Source organism: Haemaphysalis longicornis, unplaced genomic scaffold, assembly GCF_048455015.1.
Source record: "Haemaphysalis longicornis isolate Haplotype H1 unplaced genomic scaffold, Haemaphysalis longicornis Haplotype H1 scaffold_4, whole genome shotgun sequence".
NCBI classification, from domain to species: domain Eukaryota; kingdom Metazoa; phylum Arthropoda; class Arachnida; order Ixodida; family Ixodidae; genus Haemaphysalis; species Haemaphysalis longicornis.
Window position 1 is genome coordinate 108,962,250 of NW_027526361.1, and position 18,139 is coordinate 108,980,388.

At 46.1% G+C, this 18,139-nt stretch overlaps 1 protein-coding gene across 1 annotated transcript in view; it reads right to left on the minus strand.

Moving 5' to 3' along the window:
- Positions 1-1,097: 1,097 nt before the first annotated feature.
- LOC144178805 (thyrotropin-releasing hormone-degrading ectoenzyme-like) overlaps positions 1,098-18,139 on the minus strand; it is a 55,181-nt gene continuing 38,139 nt past the window's right edge. The window contains exons 13-22 of the mRNA XM_077706928.1: positions 15,436-15,527; positions 12,696-12,826; positions 12,292-12,347; positions 10,724-10,871; positions 9,913-9,992; positions 8,722-8,838; positions 7,038-7,205; positions 5,561-5,710; positions 4,601-4,682; positions 1,098-1,526 (exon numbers count right to left, since the gene is read on the minus strand). Of these exons, the coding sequence (XP_077563054.1) occupies positions 1,347-1,526; positions 4,601-4,682; positions 5,561-5,710; positions 7,038-7,205; positions 8,722-8,838; positions 9,913-9,992; positions 10,724-10,871; positions 12,292-12,347; positions 12,696-12,826; positions 15,436-15,527 (1,204 nt within the window). The 3' untranslated portion in view covers positions 1,098-1,346. The remainder of the gene's footprint in view (positions 1,527-4,600; positions 4,683-5,560; positions 5,711-7,037; positions 7,206-8,721; positions 8,839-9,912; positions 9,993-10,723; positions 10,872-12,291; positions 12,348-12,695; positions 12,827-15,435; positions 15,528-18,139) is intronic.

Below are 18,139 nucleotides of genomic sequence, written 5' to 3' on the forward strand. Positions count from 1 at the left end.
GCTCTTTTCTGGCATTTTGTAGGTGTTCACCGTGCGTAGTGGTATCGCAAGGCGTCGGTCACAGGGGGGTGGTGAGTGAAGTCGCACGCTCGCCTGTTCGCCGCCTCGTTACCAGGCAGTCCCACGTGTCCGAGGTTCACGTAATGTTGTGAACTTTCTCGAGGGATTCCGGATGTACCCTTCGGAGTGCAAGTGGAATTCATCCTGCCGTTAGCATTCGCACGGGCTCTTGTGAATCGATAATGATGTTGGGGCCGCGGTCGTATCGTTCTTCCCAGCGAATCGAGAGGAGAACGGCTTCGGTGTCGTGTGCTTTGTGGTGGTGCTTCGCATGGTGATGCAGTCGATGATGTCCCCTTCACGGGTGGCCACCACTAATGCCACCGTTTCTTCATCCGGGAATGTTTTCGTGCCTGTCGCTAAAATATGCTTTGCAGCAAAGCCAACTTTCTTTAGCCTTACCTGCTTTCAATTTATTGTAGATATCTTTGGAGAAATAAAGCACACCACTTGCCCGCTAACACAGAGAGACGAGGCCACTGGCTTTGCCTATAATCAAAAAATGACTACAGATAATTATTTTTGTCACCGGGCTACGCACCCACCATATGCAGCTTCTATGTATGCCTTCAGCACAACAATCAGACATTTTGCGCTTTCACTGAAAAAAAAAAATAATAATAAACAAAACAATCGGGAAGGTGTAGAGTATGGCATCACCCCAAAGTTTGTTAGTTTTAATTTTCAGAAATTACTTGCTTTCGCTTTTTATTTCATCAGGTTTTGTTGTTCTTACGTTTTCTCCTTTCATGTTCTTTCTTTGTCTTTTGCACCCGCCGCGGTGGCTCAGTGGCGAAGGCGTTGCGCTGCTGAGCACGCGGTCGCGGGTTCGATTCCCGGCCGCGCGGCCGCTTTTCTGATGGAGGCGAAAAGCAAAAACGCCCGTGTGCTCGAGATTTCGGCGCACGTTAAAGATCCCCAGGTGGTCCAAATTAATCCGGAGCCCTCCACTACGGCGCGCCTCATCGCCTGCGTTGCGTCGGCGCGTTAAACACCACAATCAATCTTTGTCTTTTGCAAAACAAAAGAACAAAAAATGAAAGTCGAGTCTTCGAAATCTTCATTCTCGACGCTGCAAAAGTACAAATGTTCACAAACGATAACAAGGACATAACATTGCTCGCACTGCCTTAAGGCTAATTTTGTGACGATGTAAAGTGGTTGAAAATGTGTTTTGTTCGGGTTACTGTCCTGCCGCTTAGTTAAAAAAAGGGCACACAGTGTTTACTCCTTGCCACATCTACGTAACGTGCGCTAAAAAAAATAGCCTCGCACAGAGGCGAGATTTATTCGGAGTGCCCCATCTCCCCGTGGTCCAGCACGAATCGCCTGTCGAGCCACGTCTCGACGTCTCGGTAAAAGTAGGTAATCCAGCGGATGTGCTCGCGCGCGGTCTGGATCATCCGCTGCACTTTCTGTTCTTCGCTGGGCAGCAGGTCGCGGGTGCGCTCGTAGATTGCGCGCAGCTGGGGAAAGAAAAAAGAAAAAAAGGAAGCACGAACTTTAGTAAGACGAAAGCACTGTTTGTTGCACTGGAAGGATGACCTCGAATGGCCCAGGCGACGGCACGAATAGTGCAAAACCCCAAGTAAACCAAAGAAAGTCAGAATCGATCCGAAGCATATGCCGTGTATAAGAGATTATTAATAATTACCAAAGTTAATCCGATTTACTAGTGACCAGTAGTACAAATCACTGAAGTACGCTAAGGTTGGTGGATTGGAAAGTTTTAGAATGAATTAAGGTTGATTGTGTGGAGCGGATTAACATGTATTATAGTCGGTTAAGATGTAATGAGGTAGATTATAACGGATTAATGTCGACTGGAATGAATTAAGGTGGATTATATAATGACGGTAAAATAGTGTGGCTGCTTTGTCGGCATGTAAGACGAGTACTATAAAAGGTACTTGTCCCAATTACATGCCAGGCTTTTGCCTTCAGCGCACGTAAGAAGACTTAAAGGAGTACTGACACCAAATTTTGACGCCTAAAAATGATATCATTGGCTTCAGTAGTTTGTACAGATGCCTCACAGAAATTTTTGCAGCGATCCGAGGCCGGAATCACATCTAAAATCGATTTTGATTGCCCGGGCCGCGAGATTTCACAAATCGGCAGCACTAGCGAAATCGCTTTCGGCGTGACGAAACATTGGCCTGCGTGTCTGGCCGGTTCAGGGTGACGTCATATAGTCGTTTTCGGAACCGGAAACGATATCCTGCTCTGCTGTTGTCGGTGGTATTCGTTTGGGCAGGAGACGTGGGCGTAGCTGTGTGAGCAATGCTTGTAAACGTTGCGTGTTCGACGTCTTTGCTCTTCAGTTCGTGGCCGGCGCATGGTATTCCCTTGCACTGGTGCCGAAAACTGCGCGATGTCGACGGGCACCGCGGCGACGCGGCGGTGCGCGCGTCACCCAGCTCGCCCTGGTTGTGGTATGGCAAGCTCGCGGTATGCGAAGTACTGCTCGTGGAAGCCTGTCCGAGCAAATCGACGACGACGCCAAGATGCATTATTTTCCACACGAAGACATGCAGCGCTAAACGTGGACTGCGTTCGTGCGCCGCGGCGGCCGCTAGAACTGTCGCCCAAGCCAGCGGGCTCGGGGTTGCACGGGTCACCTTGGGTGTTGGGAACTTTAGGCTTGGTATCGTTGGTATCGTGGCGACTGGCGACTGTTTGATCGCTGGTATCTGTACAACTGCGAATGAGAATCCCTTACACAACTTATCACCACACTATCATCCTCTTTTTCGCATATGGAGCTTTATTTTGGCAATAATCTCCGTTTCGGCGATCGGTGACCAAGACATCTGCCGCGGCCTGTTTTGATTCTAACGCGCAGGTGGCGCCATCTTTCGGCCGCTCGACGCACCGCTGTGCCGGCAGTGTCGGAGCGCCGAACCTCCGCTGCTGGTCAGCGTAGGCTTTCCATCGCGGCAAATATCTGAACGCCACTTTTAAATCAGCACTGATAACAACCCCTAGCACAATTTTTCAACACACAAACATCTACTTTCTCGCATGTGGAACTTCTTTTTCGCAATCAGATTGATTAGAAGAGTGGCAACAAGCTGTTGCTATCACGGTCTGCGCCTGTTCGAGCCGCAGTGATATTAAAAAACGGACGACGGCGAAGACATCGCCAGCCTAATCGCCTTGCCAAATAAAGTTGTTCTGTCTGTCGGGTGGCAGCGACTCCTCCGAGTCTGACGATTCAGACGACATGTCGACTGCTCGGGCGAGTGCGGACCATGTGCAATCGTAGCAGACGATGCGGCGAACGCATGGAGGAAAGAAAAACGTCCCTGACGTCACGGGTGAGACCGTGACGTAAGGCTGGCCCGCTTGCAGGCTGGCCTTCGAACGGCCTTTTTCCCGCGCGGCGACCAAATTTGAAATTGGTTGCAAAAAACGTTCTCTAATTAATTCTGTGTTGGCGGCTGACGGCTTTCGGTTCGATTTTCGCAATTACTGGGCCAATAGGTATTCTTTACAGCATAAAAACTGAAAGCGAGAAATTTCGTGTCAGTACTCCTTTAAATGTCCCGAGAAATAGCAGAACCAAAGCAAAGTGCCAAGGCTCGATTAAGACTGACAAACATAAAGGGCGATGCTCGGCAGCAAAATACAGTAAGGCCTCGTTATAACGACGTCCTCGAAACGGAAAACTGACTGTGTTATAACCGGTACTTCTTTAGAAGCTAAATCGACGTCTCTTTCTGCACTGCAACTGGACCATGAAAAACTTCGAATAAAGAATGAATTCGGATGAAGAGATTTTGTTATAGCGAGAGTTTGCTACATATGGTGGTTTCTGCTATAAGGGGTAAAGAAAACACCGCTGCCGAGACGTATTTAAAGGTCAGGGACGCCAGTTTGATGATGATGATGTCTGCATGATTCTCCTTTCAATCGGCATTATGGCAAATGCTGTCAAGTCTGCGAATGCCATCTAGCACGAAACGTACACTGTAAAATGGTTGACACATCACTGTCTATAGCTAACACCCTTACTCCCTAGCAAAAAACAACAAAAGAAAACACCTTTTAATGAGTTTTGTCTTTTATTACATTCTTACACCATAGCAAAAACACGAAAACCCCCTTTTAAGGGTGTTTTATGTTAATTATACTTTTTCAAAGGGTGTTTTATTGCTTTTTGATATGGTGTAAAGGTGTTAGTTATAGACAAGAAGGGTGTAAATATATACAGGGCGTAGAGGTGTTAGTTATAGACAAGAAAGGTGTAAATATGGTGTGAAGGTGTTAGCTATAGAAAAAAAGGGTGTAAATAATTTTACAATGTAGGTTACGCCTCTTTCCTGCAGCTCCCCCTGAAAAAAGGCTCTGGCAGAGGAAGCGAAGATTAGGTATTTTGTTATTAGTGAGAAGACAATAGGATATTCATGCGTTACAGCGGTGTTCCTTGGCCTCTCTTAGTCGCTCCCAGCCCTGGGGCAAGGTGGCTTCGTGGGGAAGTGACCAATAAAATCAGGCCACTAATGGATGCCCGCAATATCTTGCCTGGTGAACTTACTTTCTGCAGCTCGCCCTCGTGCCTGATGTTGTCGACGACTGTTTGAAGGATCGAATCGAACAGGCCCTGCAACGAGCCGTACCTGCGTCGAAGAGCACTCCGTTTAGTTTCGCGTAGAATTGCAAAGGTGAGCGTAACAAAGCGATGCTTCAAGCGCCATTTCCTTTTCTTCAAAATTCCACCAATGAAAGTGGCAAGGACCCTTGCAAGAAGGTCTATACATTTATTTTCTGACCACGGGACCCGCTACTGCACATTTGTGTCCTCGTAACGTTTTATTCAAAGAACACAAACTTGTCATTATTGTGGTGCCCGTTGGTATTGGTACTTTGTTTCTAAATTACAAAGTCACAAAACGCTACTGGAAGGTAATTTAGGAGGGCATAAGTTGGCGTTAATTTTATAGTTTAATATTTTTGTTTTGCTATTTTCTTCCGTTAAGTCGTTCTAATAGGACACCGCGGTGGCTCCTGCTGTCCTGGCAGGCAGCGCCCACAATACCTGTAGCTACCGTTTGGAACATGACCCCACCCAGAGACTCTTTCAAACTTTGGGGGTTCAATGCTATGAATATACACCTGGGCTATGAGGCGCATGGTCAGATTAATGTAGACCATCTGGAAGGTCTTTAGCGTGCGCAAAAATCTTGAAACACTGGAGTTTTCATTTCTCGCCTCCGTCAGAAAAACAGCCCCCTAGGCCAGGATGGAAACAGCGTCCTTGAGCTCAGCAGTACGACGCCTAGGCCAATCAGCCACTGCGGCGGGCTGACAGAGAATCTGCCGGCAGCGGTAGCCAATATAAAAGACATACGGCTAAAAACTTTTCGCACCCCCCCCCCCTCCCCCTCCAAAGCACAATCAACATGCATAAGACGGAAAGTCGCATCATCTGCAGGAACGTCTGCTCTACTTCGCTATTGTTCGCCATGATGAAGTGACCGCGTGCACATGGACTCACCGGTTGAACATGGCGTCCTGGTGATCGGTCATGAAGCGGATCAGGCTCGAGCTGCCCGACACGCTGGTGGTCGATATGGCGTTGATCAGGTTGGCCGCCTTCTGGGTCGTCTCTACGCCGGAGTCCTTGTTCACCAACTGGAGGAGCAGCCTGCGGTCAAGGCATGGACTCGTCAACAAACGGGCATGGCATGCATACGCCTCTCGGAAACTTCCAATTCTTGGATATTTTCTGGGATGTAATCTTTTAAATGTGGTTCTGTGCATTTTTTACTCTGAATGTTTTATCTGGACATTGATGTTTGTGTTTGTAAGAGACAGAAACTGCTGTGCAAAGACTGCCACGCTGTATGGTTGCAAATACTGTCGCAGGAGCAGGAGGAGTGCAGTGACTTAAGTGATTGTTTCCTTTATTGCATGCACGAAATGCATGCACCCTATAAACCGAAACGAACTACGTACTATGTACTATGTAGTACGTATAGCTGCCTTGAAATGGTACCATATGAAGTATGCTTCATATGGTACCATTACAAGGCACCCATGCCCGAATGCGAGATAAATGTGCTGTTTTCATTTATTCGAAATTTGAGTAGGTGTGTAACATGCGTTATGTGTCCAGAAACATCATTGTAGGCCTAACTAAATTAAACTGCATCACTTAGATGCTGCTGAGCGCAGGAAAATAAATTTGAAGCCTGTAGAGGGAGAGAGGCTGTGGTCTGTCGAGGTCAACGAGTATTGTCCTCATTTTACACATGCCCCTATACAAAACCTTTAATGTGGTTGGGCTGGTATCCGCTTATGATGGTGACCGGCCCGAGCTATGCTGACACCTTTAAAGTGAACAAACGCGCCTGAAACAACGCTTGAAAAATGATGCATGGGGTTCGGTGAAATTCATTCGCGGCCAACCAAGAAGCCGAGGAAAGCTGCGCGTGCGTGGTCCTGACACAAATGAGGGAGTGATGTTGGATTTTTCTAACTAAAGACATACGTTTGAAAAAAAAAACAAAAAAAAACGACAGCACGGATTATTAACAATGCACCGCACGCCATGTGGAGAAAAAGATAGTCCTAATACTGCTTGGTAATGTGAAACTTCAACCTGTGGATAGTTATAAGAGAATGATGTGGGAGTCACACGAGTCATCCGTGTTGCACTGAGCAAAAATGCGGTATTTGGCTTGGGCCGAAAACATCGTGCTTGCTGCCTATCATGGCATATTGTTCAAGGACTGTTTTGAGGTCTGTTTTTGTTTCAAATAATTGATTAGAAATTTAAGGTATTCAGTTAATTTTACAAGCACATAACTACATATTCATTTATAGTTATTTTATTAAACCATCCCTAAAGATTCATGCTGAACACCACTATTAAGATGTGTTACGAACCTTGCCCGCTGATATATATAGTGTTCCACAAATTATAAAATACCGTCGCGCGCGCGTGAACGTCGCCCCGAAGTTGCACGTACTTCTCGAGCAGCTTAATGTTGGCGGTACAGGAGAGCGCCTTGAGCAGAACAATGCGCTCTTGGGTGTCCGCAGAGGCGTAGTAGTGCTGCCAGAGGAAGTTGAAGTCATCGTCTTTGCCGTGCTTGATGGCCTGGCAGAACACGATCGACCGGTACGAGAACGGCACCCTGCGCGAAGTTTTAAAGCGAAAGCTTTGTTATAGTGCGACCGATGGCGTCCTGTCAAAAAAAAAAAAAATGAATTTCTTCATTGACCCGTTGGTCGACAGAAAAGCTCTGATAAGATCTCTGGACACAGTGCGCATGCGTGAAACCGGGCATCCATTATGTCAGAGCGGTTACTTGAAAATTGTTGAAGAAGGAAGGTTCTGGATAAGACAACACAAGCATCGACAATGAAGAAGGCGTACAATAGTGCACCTTGATCTCATAAACCACGTATCGGTATATATTTAGACCGTTCGTATAGATGCGGTTACTTAGTGCACGAAAAATCGTTGAATGGGTTCGTGCTTCGTCTGCGATTTTGGTCTTGGAAGGTTTGACGATCGACTAGACTTAGCGAAGGTGGGACGAACTTTTAGAGGAAGTTTCAACGCCGTTTTGATGTTAGAACGCTTTCGTGCTTCTCTAAACTTTCTTTGTTAAGGCACGCTAAATTTTTTTTAAGGGTTGCAAACAACACACCTGCTCTCATAGGGTCTGTATCGCTTAATTTTACACGCCAACACGGAATCGAATTCCAGGTTTTACGCACTGATATCGAATGATGAGCTCTGCGGCGCACCGCAAAGGAGAACTCACAAGCCCTAAGCACCCAATAAGCGGAAGTTTTTTTTTTATATTTTTTGCCTCCAGTATGAGGGATGCGAAGGCTAGGGATGTGGAATATTTGGAAGTTTCGAGTATCAAATCGAATATTATACTGTTCAATTCGGTGAATGAATCGTATAGTGCGTATTCAGTATTCTGTTCGAATAACTATTTGGAATTGTTGCTTCAAGAAGTTGCGAATAAGTTTTTAATAGTTTTCGAATGGGTAACACCGAGTTTTCTACATGGGCAGGGAGAAAAGAGAAATACTACGAGAATAGCGACAGCAGGACAAGAGTATGCGACCAAAAAGAACGAAGTGGTACAAGGACAGTGCCGAGTACAAGTCTGACAAGGATTAGGTCAAGATTAGGAGCAGCCGTACAGTGCTGCATTATCAACGACGGGGGGGGGGGGGGGGGATGCAGGCGACTCGACGAGGCGTTTCTCACTTGCAAAATAAAATTGTCGTGCCAAAAAAACAGAAAAAGAAAAACTATACCACCTACTTCCGCGGATAACACTACACAGTGTTACCATGTTTAACTTCTTTCGGGTTCACAACCTTTGAAACGATTGAGAATGCTTGACGCTTTCCCTTCGCTCCGTCCCGCTGTCTTCTTAACCAATTCTCACTTTCAACAGCATGGCTTTTACACGGGCTTATGGTGTGGAAGACGGTTGTAACACATACCTCAAGACAAATAATAGCATTTTTGACAGCTTAGATGATTATACCCACGGAGAGTTTTATTTCATTAATTATTTCCACAGATAATTATTTATTTCCACAAGCGAGCTACGACGACAAGGCGCGCCCTAAAGTGATCTGCACTTAATAACGCCGCATTTTCGTGCGCTGCGAGCGTACATGTGATAGGCGGCGTCGTAGTTGGCCTTGAGGTTCTCGAACATCCTCCGGCAGAAGGAGACGCACGGCGTGTGGTCGTAGTCACAGCTCAGCGTCAGGATGGAGCCACGCAGTATTCTGCGACAAGCAGAGGGGCAGCCGGTTCTTGTGCCTTGTGGCTGACTCGGTTACGCAATGGTACACGCATTCATCGAACATTCCGAATTCATTTTGTTCGTCATCTCATCAGCGTTAGTGGTAATGACGTACTACATCCTCCCCTTTGCTTTCCGAGGTTGTCTTGACTGCCAATTCTTATTTCTGTCTTATTTTCAACGAGCCCCTCATTTCCTATTCTGATTCGCTACATGCATAGCGAGGGCCTCTGTTCTGGCAGTCTTGGTGCCAAGGTTAGCTTAAGAGGGTTCAACGCTGGTCGACCACTCTGGACATGTCGTAGACGCTCGAGTCACGGCCCGGGGGTTAAAAAGAAGGTCCCTTCACCCCGAGTAGTCCGAGTGGCGCTGGCCACCACCCCCAAGCGCAGGAAACAAAAACACGTGAACATAAATACCCCAGAAAGTGGAGGCCAAAGTAGCCCCGCCGGTAGCGTAGTGGTTATCGCACCAGACCGGTATTCTGGAGGTCGCGGGTTCGGATCCCACCTGGCGGGCATTTTTTCTCCACTTTCTTATTTTCCAAATTCTTTATCTTGACGTACTACATCCTCTCCTTTGCTTTCCGAGGTTGTCTTGACTGCCAATTGTTATTTCTGTCTTATATATATATATATATATATATATATATATATATATATATATATATATATATATATATATATATATATATATATATATATATATATATATATATATATATATATATATATATATATATATATATATATATATATATATATATATATATAACACAAAAGAGAAGGCCGGCATTCTATAACGTGACGCCTCCTCCGTTTTGCTCCCTTGCCGTATAGATTGCTAGTCTTTACTTCTGTGTATTTCCTCAACGAATCTCTCATTCCTAAGCCACGCACGTGAAGGCACGCACGCACACACCTAAGAAAATTCGCGGTGCAATGCTTGAAATGTTAAAAGAATTGCCCAAAAATGGCAAACTATAAATGCCACATGAGACCACTGCAGTTAGTTCACGCATCCAAGGTGAATAAGTCGGTTCTGCCATCAAACTTACGATATCTGCATTGATTCTTCCTTGCTTTCTTCAGACATGAGTCGTGCGTACTGGCTGCTCAACAAATGGTTCACAAATTTCTGCAAAACAGAAGAGACGCAATAAAATAGCTTGCGAACTCTCGATCTCATCGACAACCGTAATGCGATTAATCCACTCAAAATATTGCAAAGACGAAATGCATGTATTTTCAATTATGGCGCAAAAATGGCAATCTCTGGCTCCTGCTATACTTTTGAGACGAAAGCGACAGATCAATGCGTACGCTAAGAGAACACTGTCAGACATATCAAAATATAACGAGCTTTTCTATACGTTTGTTTCCAGATGTGCTTTTAAACCCCGGAATTATTTCCCTAAATTACTTCCTGTATCCTTGCCTAGTTAACAAACGTTAAAATCTCCCACAACTTTTTCCCTGTAGGCAGAGTAGTGCAAAAAAGACCTCCCGCAAAAAAAGTACGAAATGCCGTAGAAAGAACGGATTCAGCGTAATAAACCTTGTGATAAATCAGCTGTCTTGCAGGTCATGATTAATGCTTTCTTATAGCGTGTGTTATTGATTCTACGCACCGATATCAGTGGCACGCAGAGCACGAGTGCCGTCAGCTGGCAATTCATAGTGCGTGTGAGCTTCCCCAAGAGGTGCCAGCCGGCTTCGGTTTTGTCATTTCGAACTGCTCGGAACAGCTCCAGAGCAGCCTCGTATATCTTGCCCATAGAATTTCTATTGTCCTGGACTGCCCGCGGTCTGCTCGGAGCTACTCTGGACTGGCCAATGAAAGAGGCAAAGTGTCAGTCCCACACCCACCTTCCACTTGCTGTAGATCTTGGTGTGCCTGAGGATCGGGTCCAGCTTCTGGATGTTGGTAAGTGCGGCGTTCCAAGGGACGTGGTGGCGCTCTTTGGGCAGGTACTCGAGCACGTCGAACGCCAGGTCGTACTGGAGCTGACCCCCGCTGCGACGAGGCGAATAGAGGCGGTTCCCCTAGACAACGTCTTTGTCTATACGACGCGCACTGCTCGGAGCACAATGTCTCGACCGTGAAGTGAACTTTCGCGCTATTTCACAGCGGTAAAGTCATCTCGAACATTTGCAGGCAGCATTCCCCGCACTCAAATTTTGATCGATTGCTCAAACCCTATGCCTGGATACTGAGAATCGCGTGTTTTTTAAAGCGAAAGCTTTCTTAGTGGAACCGGTGGGGTGCTGTCAAAAGACTAATGTTTTTCCCCATAGACCGGTTGGTCGACCTAAAGCTCTGATAAGACCTCTGGACACTGCGCACGTGCGTGAAACCGGGTTTCTATTGTGTCAAAACGGTGACTTGAAAATCGCGAAAAAGGCACGGTTCTAGATATAAGGCAATACAAGCATAGATAATGAAGAATGAGTAAAACAGTACACATTTATCTCATAAACCCCGTATCGGTATGCATTTAAATATTCCGTACATGCGTTTACGTAGTGCGCAAAAAATCGTCGCGTTGGTCTATTCTTCGCTTGCGATTTGGGCCTTTGAAGGTTTGAATACCGATTGGATGCACTTTAAGCTAAGGTTGGACGTAATTTTAGTAAAAGTTTTGACGCAATTTTGACACAGTTTTGATGGGAGAAAGCTTTCGAGCTTCTGTCAACTTTCTTTACGAAGGGTTGATAAATTTTTATCGAGATCCGAAGGAACGGTCGATTCCCTAACCCGAACAAAAGGGGGACGCTTCCTCGTGCAGGTCAACCGGAGTTTGTGATTTCTCGAACCAAACCTCCAGAGAGTCCTGGGATTTAGCACTGTCCAGCTCAGACCTTTCGACACAGCGTGAGCTGCTAGAGAGAGCCAAGCTGGGAGCCTTTGCTACTGGAGTCCTGGAAATAGGACTTCACCCATAACTCTTTCCACATTCCCGTCTTCCTATTTTCAAATAAAGTTTACTCTCTCTCTCTCTCTCTCTCTCTCTCTCTCTCTCGAAAAAAAAAGGCTCATCTTGGGTTGGTGACTACGGTCGAAAATAGTTGGAGTAAATTTAAGGTCGCGCCACAGGATGTTCAGGTAAAAGGCAAAATACACGGAAAGTATCTCTCCAACTTTTGTATGTTCTCATGAATTGTTGGTCATTACTAGGCATGTGGCATCGTAGCCATTAGTTCCTGTCGACTTGTAAGCCTACCAACACGATTTTTTTGTCAAGTGGTTTAACGTAACTGTAATGCAGCCATTAGGAAGTGAAAGAACGCTCTAACCCGCCTTTACCCATGCGACGACTGCAGTCATTTAGGTCACTCTTATAGCAGAGCCACCTTTTGTGCCAATGTTTGCTGCGTATTATTATTGTGCCTTTTTGTTCTTTTTGGATAATTCACTAACAGACGTGCCAACTTACCGGGCCAGGTCGAGAGCATCGTCGATGAGCTGAGCTCGATTGAACTCGTGAAAAACCTAAAATAAGAAAACAAATATACATATTTTCTGGCTACGTCTCAGAAGCTCTTACACGCGTGAGCAAAGATATTCACACTATAAAATATTCATACGATTCTCAACCAGCTTTTAACATTCGTATTCGATTCGCAGTTCCAAATTGTACATTCGCAAATCTTAATATTTATTGAATTATTACCGCGCATCTCTATCCGAGGGTCATCTTTACAATAACTGTTCGCTACTTATAATCGAAGAGGCGCAGTATTACAGCACTCAAACGCCGTCACAGCTAGACGGTACGCACTCTCAAGGGCACAATCCATCGCCGTGTAAAGCATGTGCGTACATCGCTTGCTCGCCCACCTTGTGGTCAGTCTCGAGCTGGCCGATGAGGAGGAGCCAGTTGCTCTTGTCGTAGTTGACCTTGTAGTAGTATGCCTGCTGTACGTTCAGCATCATCCAGTGGTTCTTCTTGGGGCCACCGATCAGCTCGGCTGAGAATTGAAAGAGGGAGAGTGCGTAAGACGCGGAGGAGCACTATTGCTATGAGGGAAGACTCTGCCTATTTGGAGAGAAGGGGGCATTCGGAGGGAGTGAGGCACTGTGGTGCCTTCAAGATCTGTACGTGGACGTGGATGTGAATCTGATCTGAATTGGCCTTCAAGATCTGGATATGGATTTGTATCCCCGGGGAGGTTTGCGGTCCGAACGGTAGGGCTGGGTTGGCGAGGGGAACAGACTTAAGAGCTCCAGAGAGCTCTCGTTTAAGATGTGGAGAATTTTGCAATCAATGTAAAGTTAGGGATGTCGAGAGTGTCAAGGCCTATAGGGTGTAAGAGAGTGACCCAGAGTATTCAATACTGCCATGCACAGGCGTCCGTGCATGCTGAAAAGTTTCTCCAAGCTTTCAGGTACAATATAAGCAGATGGTATTACTACCTGGGGCATCGAACAGGGGCCTGCCGCACGGAATGATATCTTAAAACAAGAATCGAAACATTTTGCAAACATTTGTAGACATTGCCCGCATGACCACGTGGCTGGAGAAAAGATAATCTATCGAAACAGAAATAGGCCTCAGTGAACAGCGAGAGCCCCTAGTCCACAGGAGCCTCTCGGGAAGCCAAAGCAAAACTATGTTGAACCTTGAATGAGATCGAGACCGAAGAACGAAGTGGTATTTTTAGAGATTTCTATTAAGCCAGTTTATATAGCATTACTTGGTTTATAGTCTCGTTAAAACAACTACAAGAATTCCGCCATCACGTATATCGCTGCTCGGACACACAGTCGAAGGGCACATACATCTGTGCGGGATGGTTTCAGCAGTTGAGCTCATCTCGCGGGAAGCACTTCCTGACATTTGCATTTATCTCCCCCTATAGTTGGGAGCCCGAAGATAGCCCACGATTCAGCCGGATTTCCAGCAATGGGGCCATGTTTAGCTGTACGCACATCACCGCAACTTTTCAAATTCCGACAGAGACTAACCTAAGTGTACCTCGGCAACGTGCTCAGAGATATGGGTCACCCTGTAATACGTGTCTGCTACCCATAGTACAATCCCACACCCCTCTGGCGGGATTGTAGAATGTTTTTATCCGGCGTTGGTGGACAAACACCTGAATCCGCAGCACACTAACACCAACAGAGACAAGAGGCGTCGCTTAGCCATCGTCGCTTAGCCAATTGCGAAGTAAAGCATATTACAAGGACGCGTATTTATGCGTAAATGGAGCATACGGCGCCAAAATATAACGCAACTTGAAGGCCTAACATAAATCTCGTTACCTTCGGCTAGGTCACCTGAGCAACTGAAGCATTCACAAAATCACGACTACTTGCCGTCTTTGACGCTACCATAGGGGACTGTTTCAATAAAAGCGAATACTTGAGGCGGAGGAGGAGGAGAGGAGGGGGGAGGAGGAATACGTTTATTTTACACTGGTTAGGAAGGGGTGTAGTTTGCTTGAGGAGGGAGGTGCACCTATTTCAGGGCCCGAGCCCATGCCCCCCAAAGGTCACAGGAAGATATATTTATATAGCCCGGAGCCCATAGTGCTGCAATACAACTCCATTCTACAGCGTCAACGACTCACCCGTCAAGCCTTTCCACCTCCACACAAATAAACAAGATAAGAGGCGATATTCTGACATCAGCTACAAACGAACACCGTCCCGCACCTAGGGAGGCTCCACGCCATGTACCCTACAATTCACCCTTCAAGCAAATGCCCCTCCTGCACAATTGAGTATGCCTTCCTTTACCAGATCACGAGTGCCTTGAAATTTAGGTCAGCTTGCGTGCTTAGAAGGCGAAAGCCCAGCGATTATCAGGGACTCCTTTGCTGTTACGTCGTGTTCGCCCCACTTTCTTCGCTTTCGTTTTTTTAGATGCGACTGCATCTCATTCACTCGCCTTGTCCCTCCATACGGCGTTGTTGTTGTCCGTCCACACCCCTCCCCCATCCTGCTCGCCGCGCGAGCTGCGCTCTCCGCCGCTTACCCCGTCTCCTCTCCGATAGCGAACACTCTCTCGCGAGGGGCAATGGATTGGATTCGATTGGATTGGCTTGGATTGGATTGAATTGGATTGGATTGGATTAAAGTGGATTGGGTTGGATTGTGTTGCGTCATAGCCGCGCCACGTTGCGGCATAGCCGCGACAGGGGGTTCACGGCACGTTTCACGCGATGGGAGAATCAACCTAACGGAAACAACAACGGAACCCCCTATGCATCGCATCTACACAGGGGTTCCCGCGAGGGGAGGTGGGAGAAATTTTCGTCTTTTGACGCGAAGCACTCCGACTGGCAGACTGGCCGCAATTGAAGCGGCAGAAATTCACGTGGCATGCAGGGACAGATCGGGACGGTTACAGCCTGCTGTGTTCCCGCGTAATAAAGTTTCTCCTAGTTTGTATATCGTCACTTAGTTTGCGCTTTATACTTTAGAAGTCCTTGTGACATATTTTGTTCGATACAAAATACGTGCAAGCAGCAATGTCGAAGCACTATGTCACCATGTATGTTGTAGATAAAGTGGTTCACAAGAAGCAGGCCACGAGCACTTCCCATTCAAAAAAGAGGGCAGGCGTGCTTACACTGCCTCGTGGTCAGCCAGCGAGTAGGCGTGGTTGCAGTGAAGTCCGGTTGCTCTTCAGTGACGATCGTGATGGGAATTTGCCATATGGTACTGCGAGATAAAGTGAAATGAGCCCACTCGTTATCGGCCGACCATGATGATTTGGGAAGTTGGTTCAGGTAAATTTACTGATGCCGCTTAAAGTGGCATCAGGTAAATTGACGTTGCCAAGTAATGCAGGCATCTCCACGTTTACATACGTACTGGATTATATCCTGGTTGAGACTTATGTAACAATGCTCGCTGTGCACTAAGTACAAAACAAGACGTGGCAGGGGTGCACAAGCGGTGTCTTGTGCATCTTCCAAAGCGCTGATTTCAGTGATATTTTATATAATTCATGTAATAAGGTGCTGTAACATTACTGTCTGAGGTTCACAATTTAGTGATTTGAATGTTGATGCAAAAGCAATAAATGGACCTTTGGGCGAAAAAGGTAGCGTACGGCGTCCGTACACTCCTCTTCACGTTTGTTAGCAATGGGTGACACGACATTTTATCCAAGGTTATTACTCCAGGTGTAAACTCAGTAACCGCCTGGTAGCGTCTCTCTGGCCTTCCAAAAGCGCTAGCTTCGTGTGGTCAAGGTCAAGCAAGCGCACCTGCGGTTCTCCGCGCCGACGGAAGCGCCACCGGGCATGCTTATAGGCCACCGACCGAACCATTTCGCGGTGGCGACGGCTTCCGCAGTGAAAGCATCTAATCGCTCGTTCATTCCAAGGGGAGGGTTGCGGAGAGCGGGATAAGGGAGAGATAAGGTCGCGCACCATCAGAAAATGATGCAAGGCGCTGTCTTCACCAACCTTCGGCGTGCGTTCGCCCACAAGCGGCACTGTGCCGAGCAGTGTCTGTGTTTTGTCTTGCGTGCAATTGTGTGCAATCTTGCATGCCTTGTGTGCAATTGTGTGCAATCTTGCGTGCACTCTAGCCCGAAAACGGAGCTTTCGCCCGGCAAACCTACCTTAATAAAACTTTCTGCTGGGCTAGTTGGTTCATGGTCGTCACAAAGGAGGTTAGCGCTTCAAGAAACAAGACACACGACAGAAAAATGGGCCGGACGGGCGCTACTTCAACTGAAATGGGCCGCACGGGTGCTACTTCAACTGATTTATTACCAAGCTACATCTTCAATTAATAGCACAAAAAACCCGAGCATGCGCAGCGTGAACCATTCAATGCACATTTCCGAAACAACCATCACAACAAATACCACGATACATCACAACAAACCCCTGATGCAAATGCGCGTGAAATACTGGAAGCTTTTTATGTCAAGATATATTGCAATTGTTGTATCAGTGATACTGAGTGGCTCTTTTCTTTTGAGTTTGAATTTTTATCTAGTATGACTTTGGGTACAGGCTGGTGTTATCTATATATGTATTTGTTGTGATGGTTGTTTGGGAGATGTGCATTGAACGGTTCACGCTGCGCATTCTCGGGTTTTCTGTGCTATATATGCGAAGATGAAGCTTGGTAATAAATCAGTTGAAGTAGCGCCCGTTCTGTTCGTTTTTCTGTCGTGTGCCTTGTTTCTTGAAGCGCTAACCTCCTTTGTGAAAACCTACATTAACCGCGTTCAACCACCGCAAAATTTATGGCTACATTTGCAAGTATGTATCGTGCCTGAGACGAAAAACTGCTTCAGGGATGACCACCGTTAACGCTCGAGAGAAATAAAATTTGCTCATATATCTTTTGCATCAATTCTGTCACCTCTACGTCGTGTGCCAACAATCTTCGGTGGTCCTCTCCTGCACAGCGTGGAATGGAGCCTAATTTCTTTAATCGTACTGGCCGCCGTATAGCCGCTCTGCCCACAATTAGCGCAGACATGCAGAGCCAAATTAAACTTTTAGCCTACATTGCCATGGTGTATATAGCTATAACATAACTTGCTAAATTCGCTGGGGTGACTGCCTTCATTGGTATCATTCGCGTTCTGCTGATGATTTTTTAACTGCATGCGTGCACATTTTTCGGTGAGTACCTCCGCAAAATCTATAACGCGGAAAAGCATGAACCCTTATACATGAAAAAGAATAATGGACCAAATTAACACACGTAATGTTTATAAAAGCTTAAAATGATTGGTTTTTTCAGAATCAACAAGGAACAACAACAAAAGGGTTGGCACGATTTACACGGGGTCGTATGGGGTATTCAATACGCTCCTATAGGCCTTCCTCCATTCGAAATAAGACTGCTGATATTCACCCCAAATGAATGTCCTTCCAGCAATGCATCTGTGTGCAGTAGTAAAGGCACTCAGATGTTTTCTTTTTAAATTTTGTCTCAATCACATGCCGGCGTTAAATTAGATAAACCTTTGCGATTTTCTTCTTTCCCGTCGAGTTTCGTAATTTGTGTTTTTGTTTTTGTCTCATTTGGAACTGATCGACATTTATACTGTCATGACTATTAAATCTAGTAACTTCCTCAATTACGCATTTTGTTGAATATACAAAGCGTTACGTGGTTAGTCTTTTGTTACAATTTTTTTGCTGTTGTTCCTGTTAATTGTGTATGTTTTTTTTATCACGGCGGCTGACAGAATAAACATTTGTGGCCTGTTTAGTTCGGTTGTAATGTTCCTTCTGAAATTTCTAATACTTGTCTTTCTTTTTTATTTCAGTCAACAAATAATTTACATTTAGAGTATT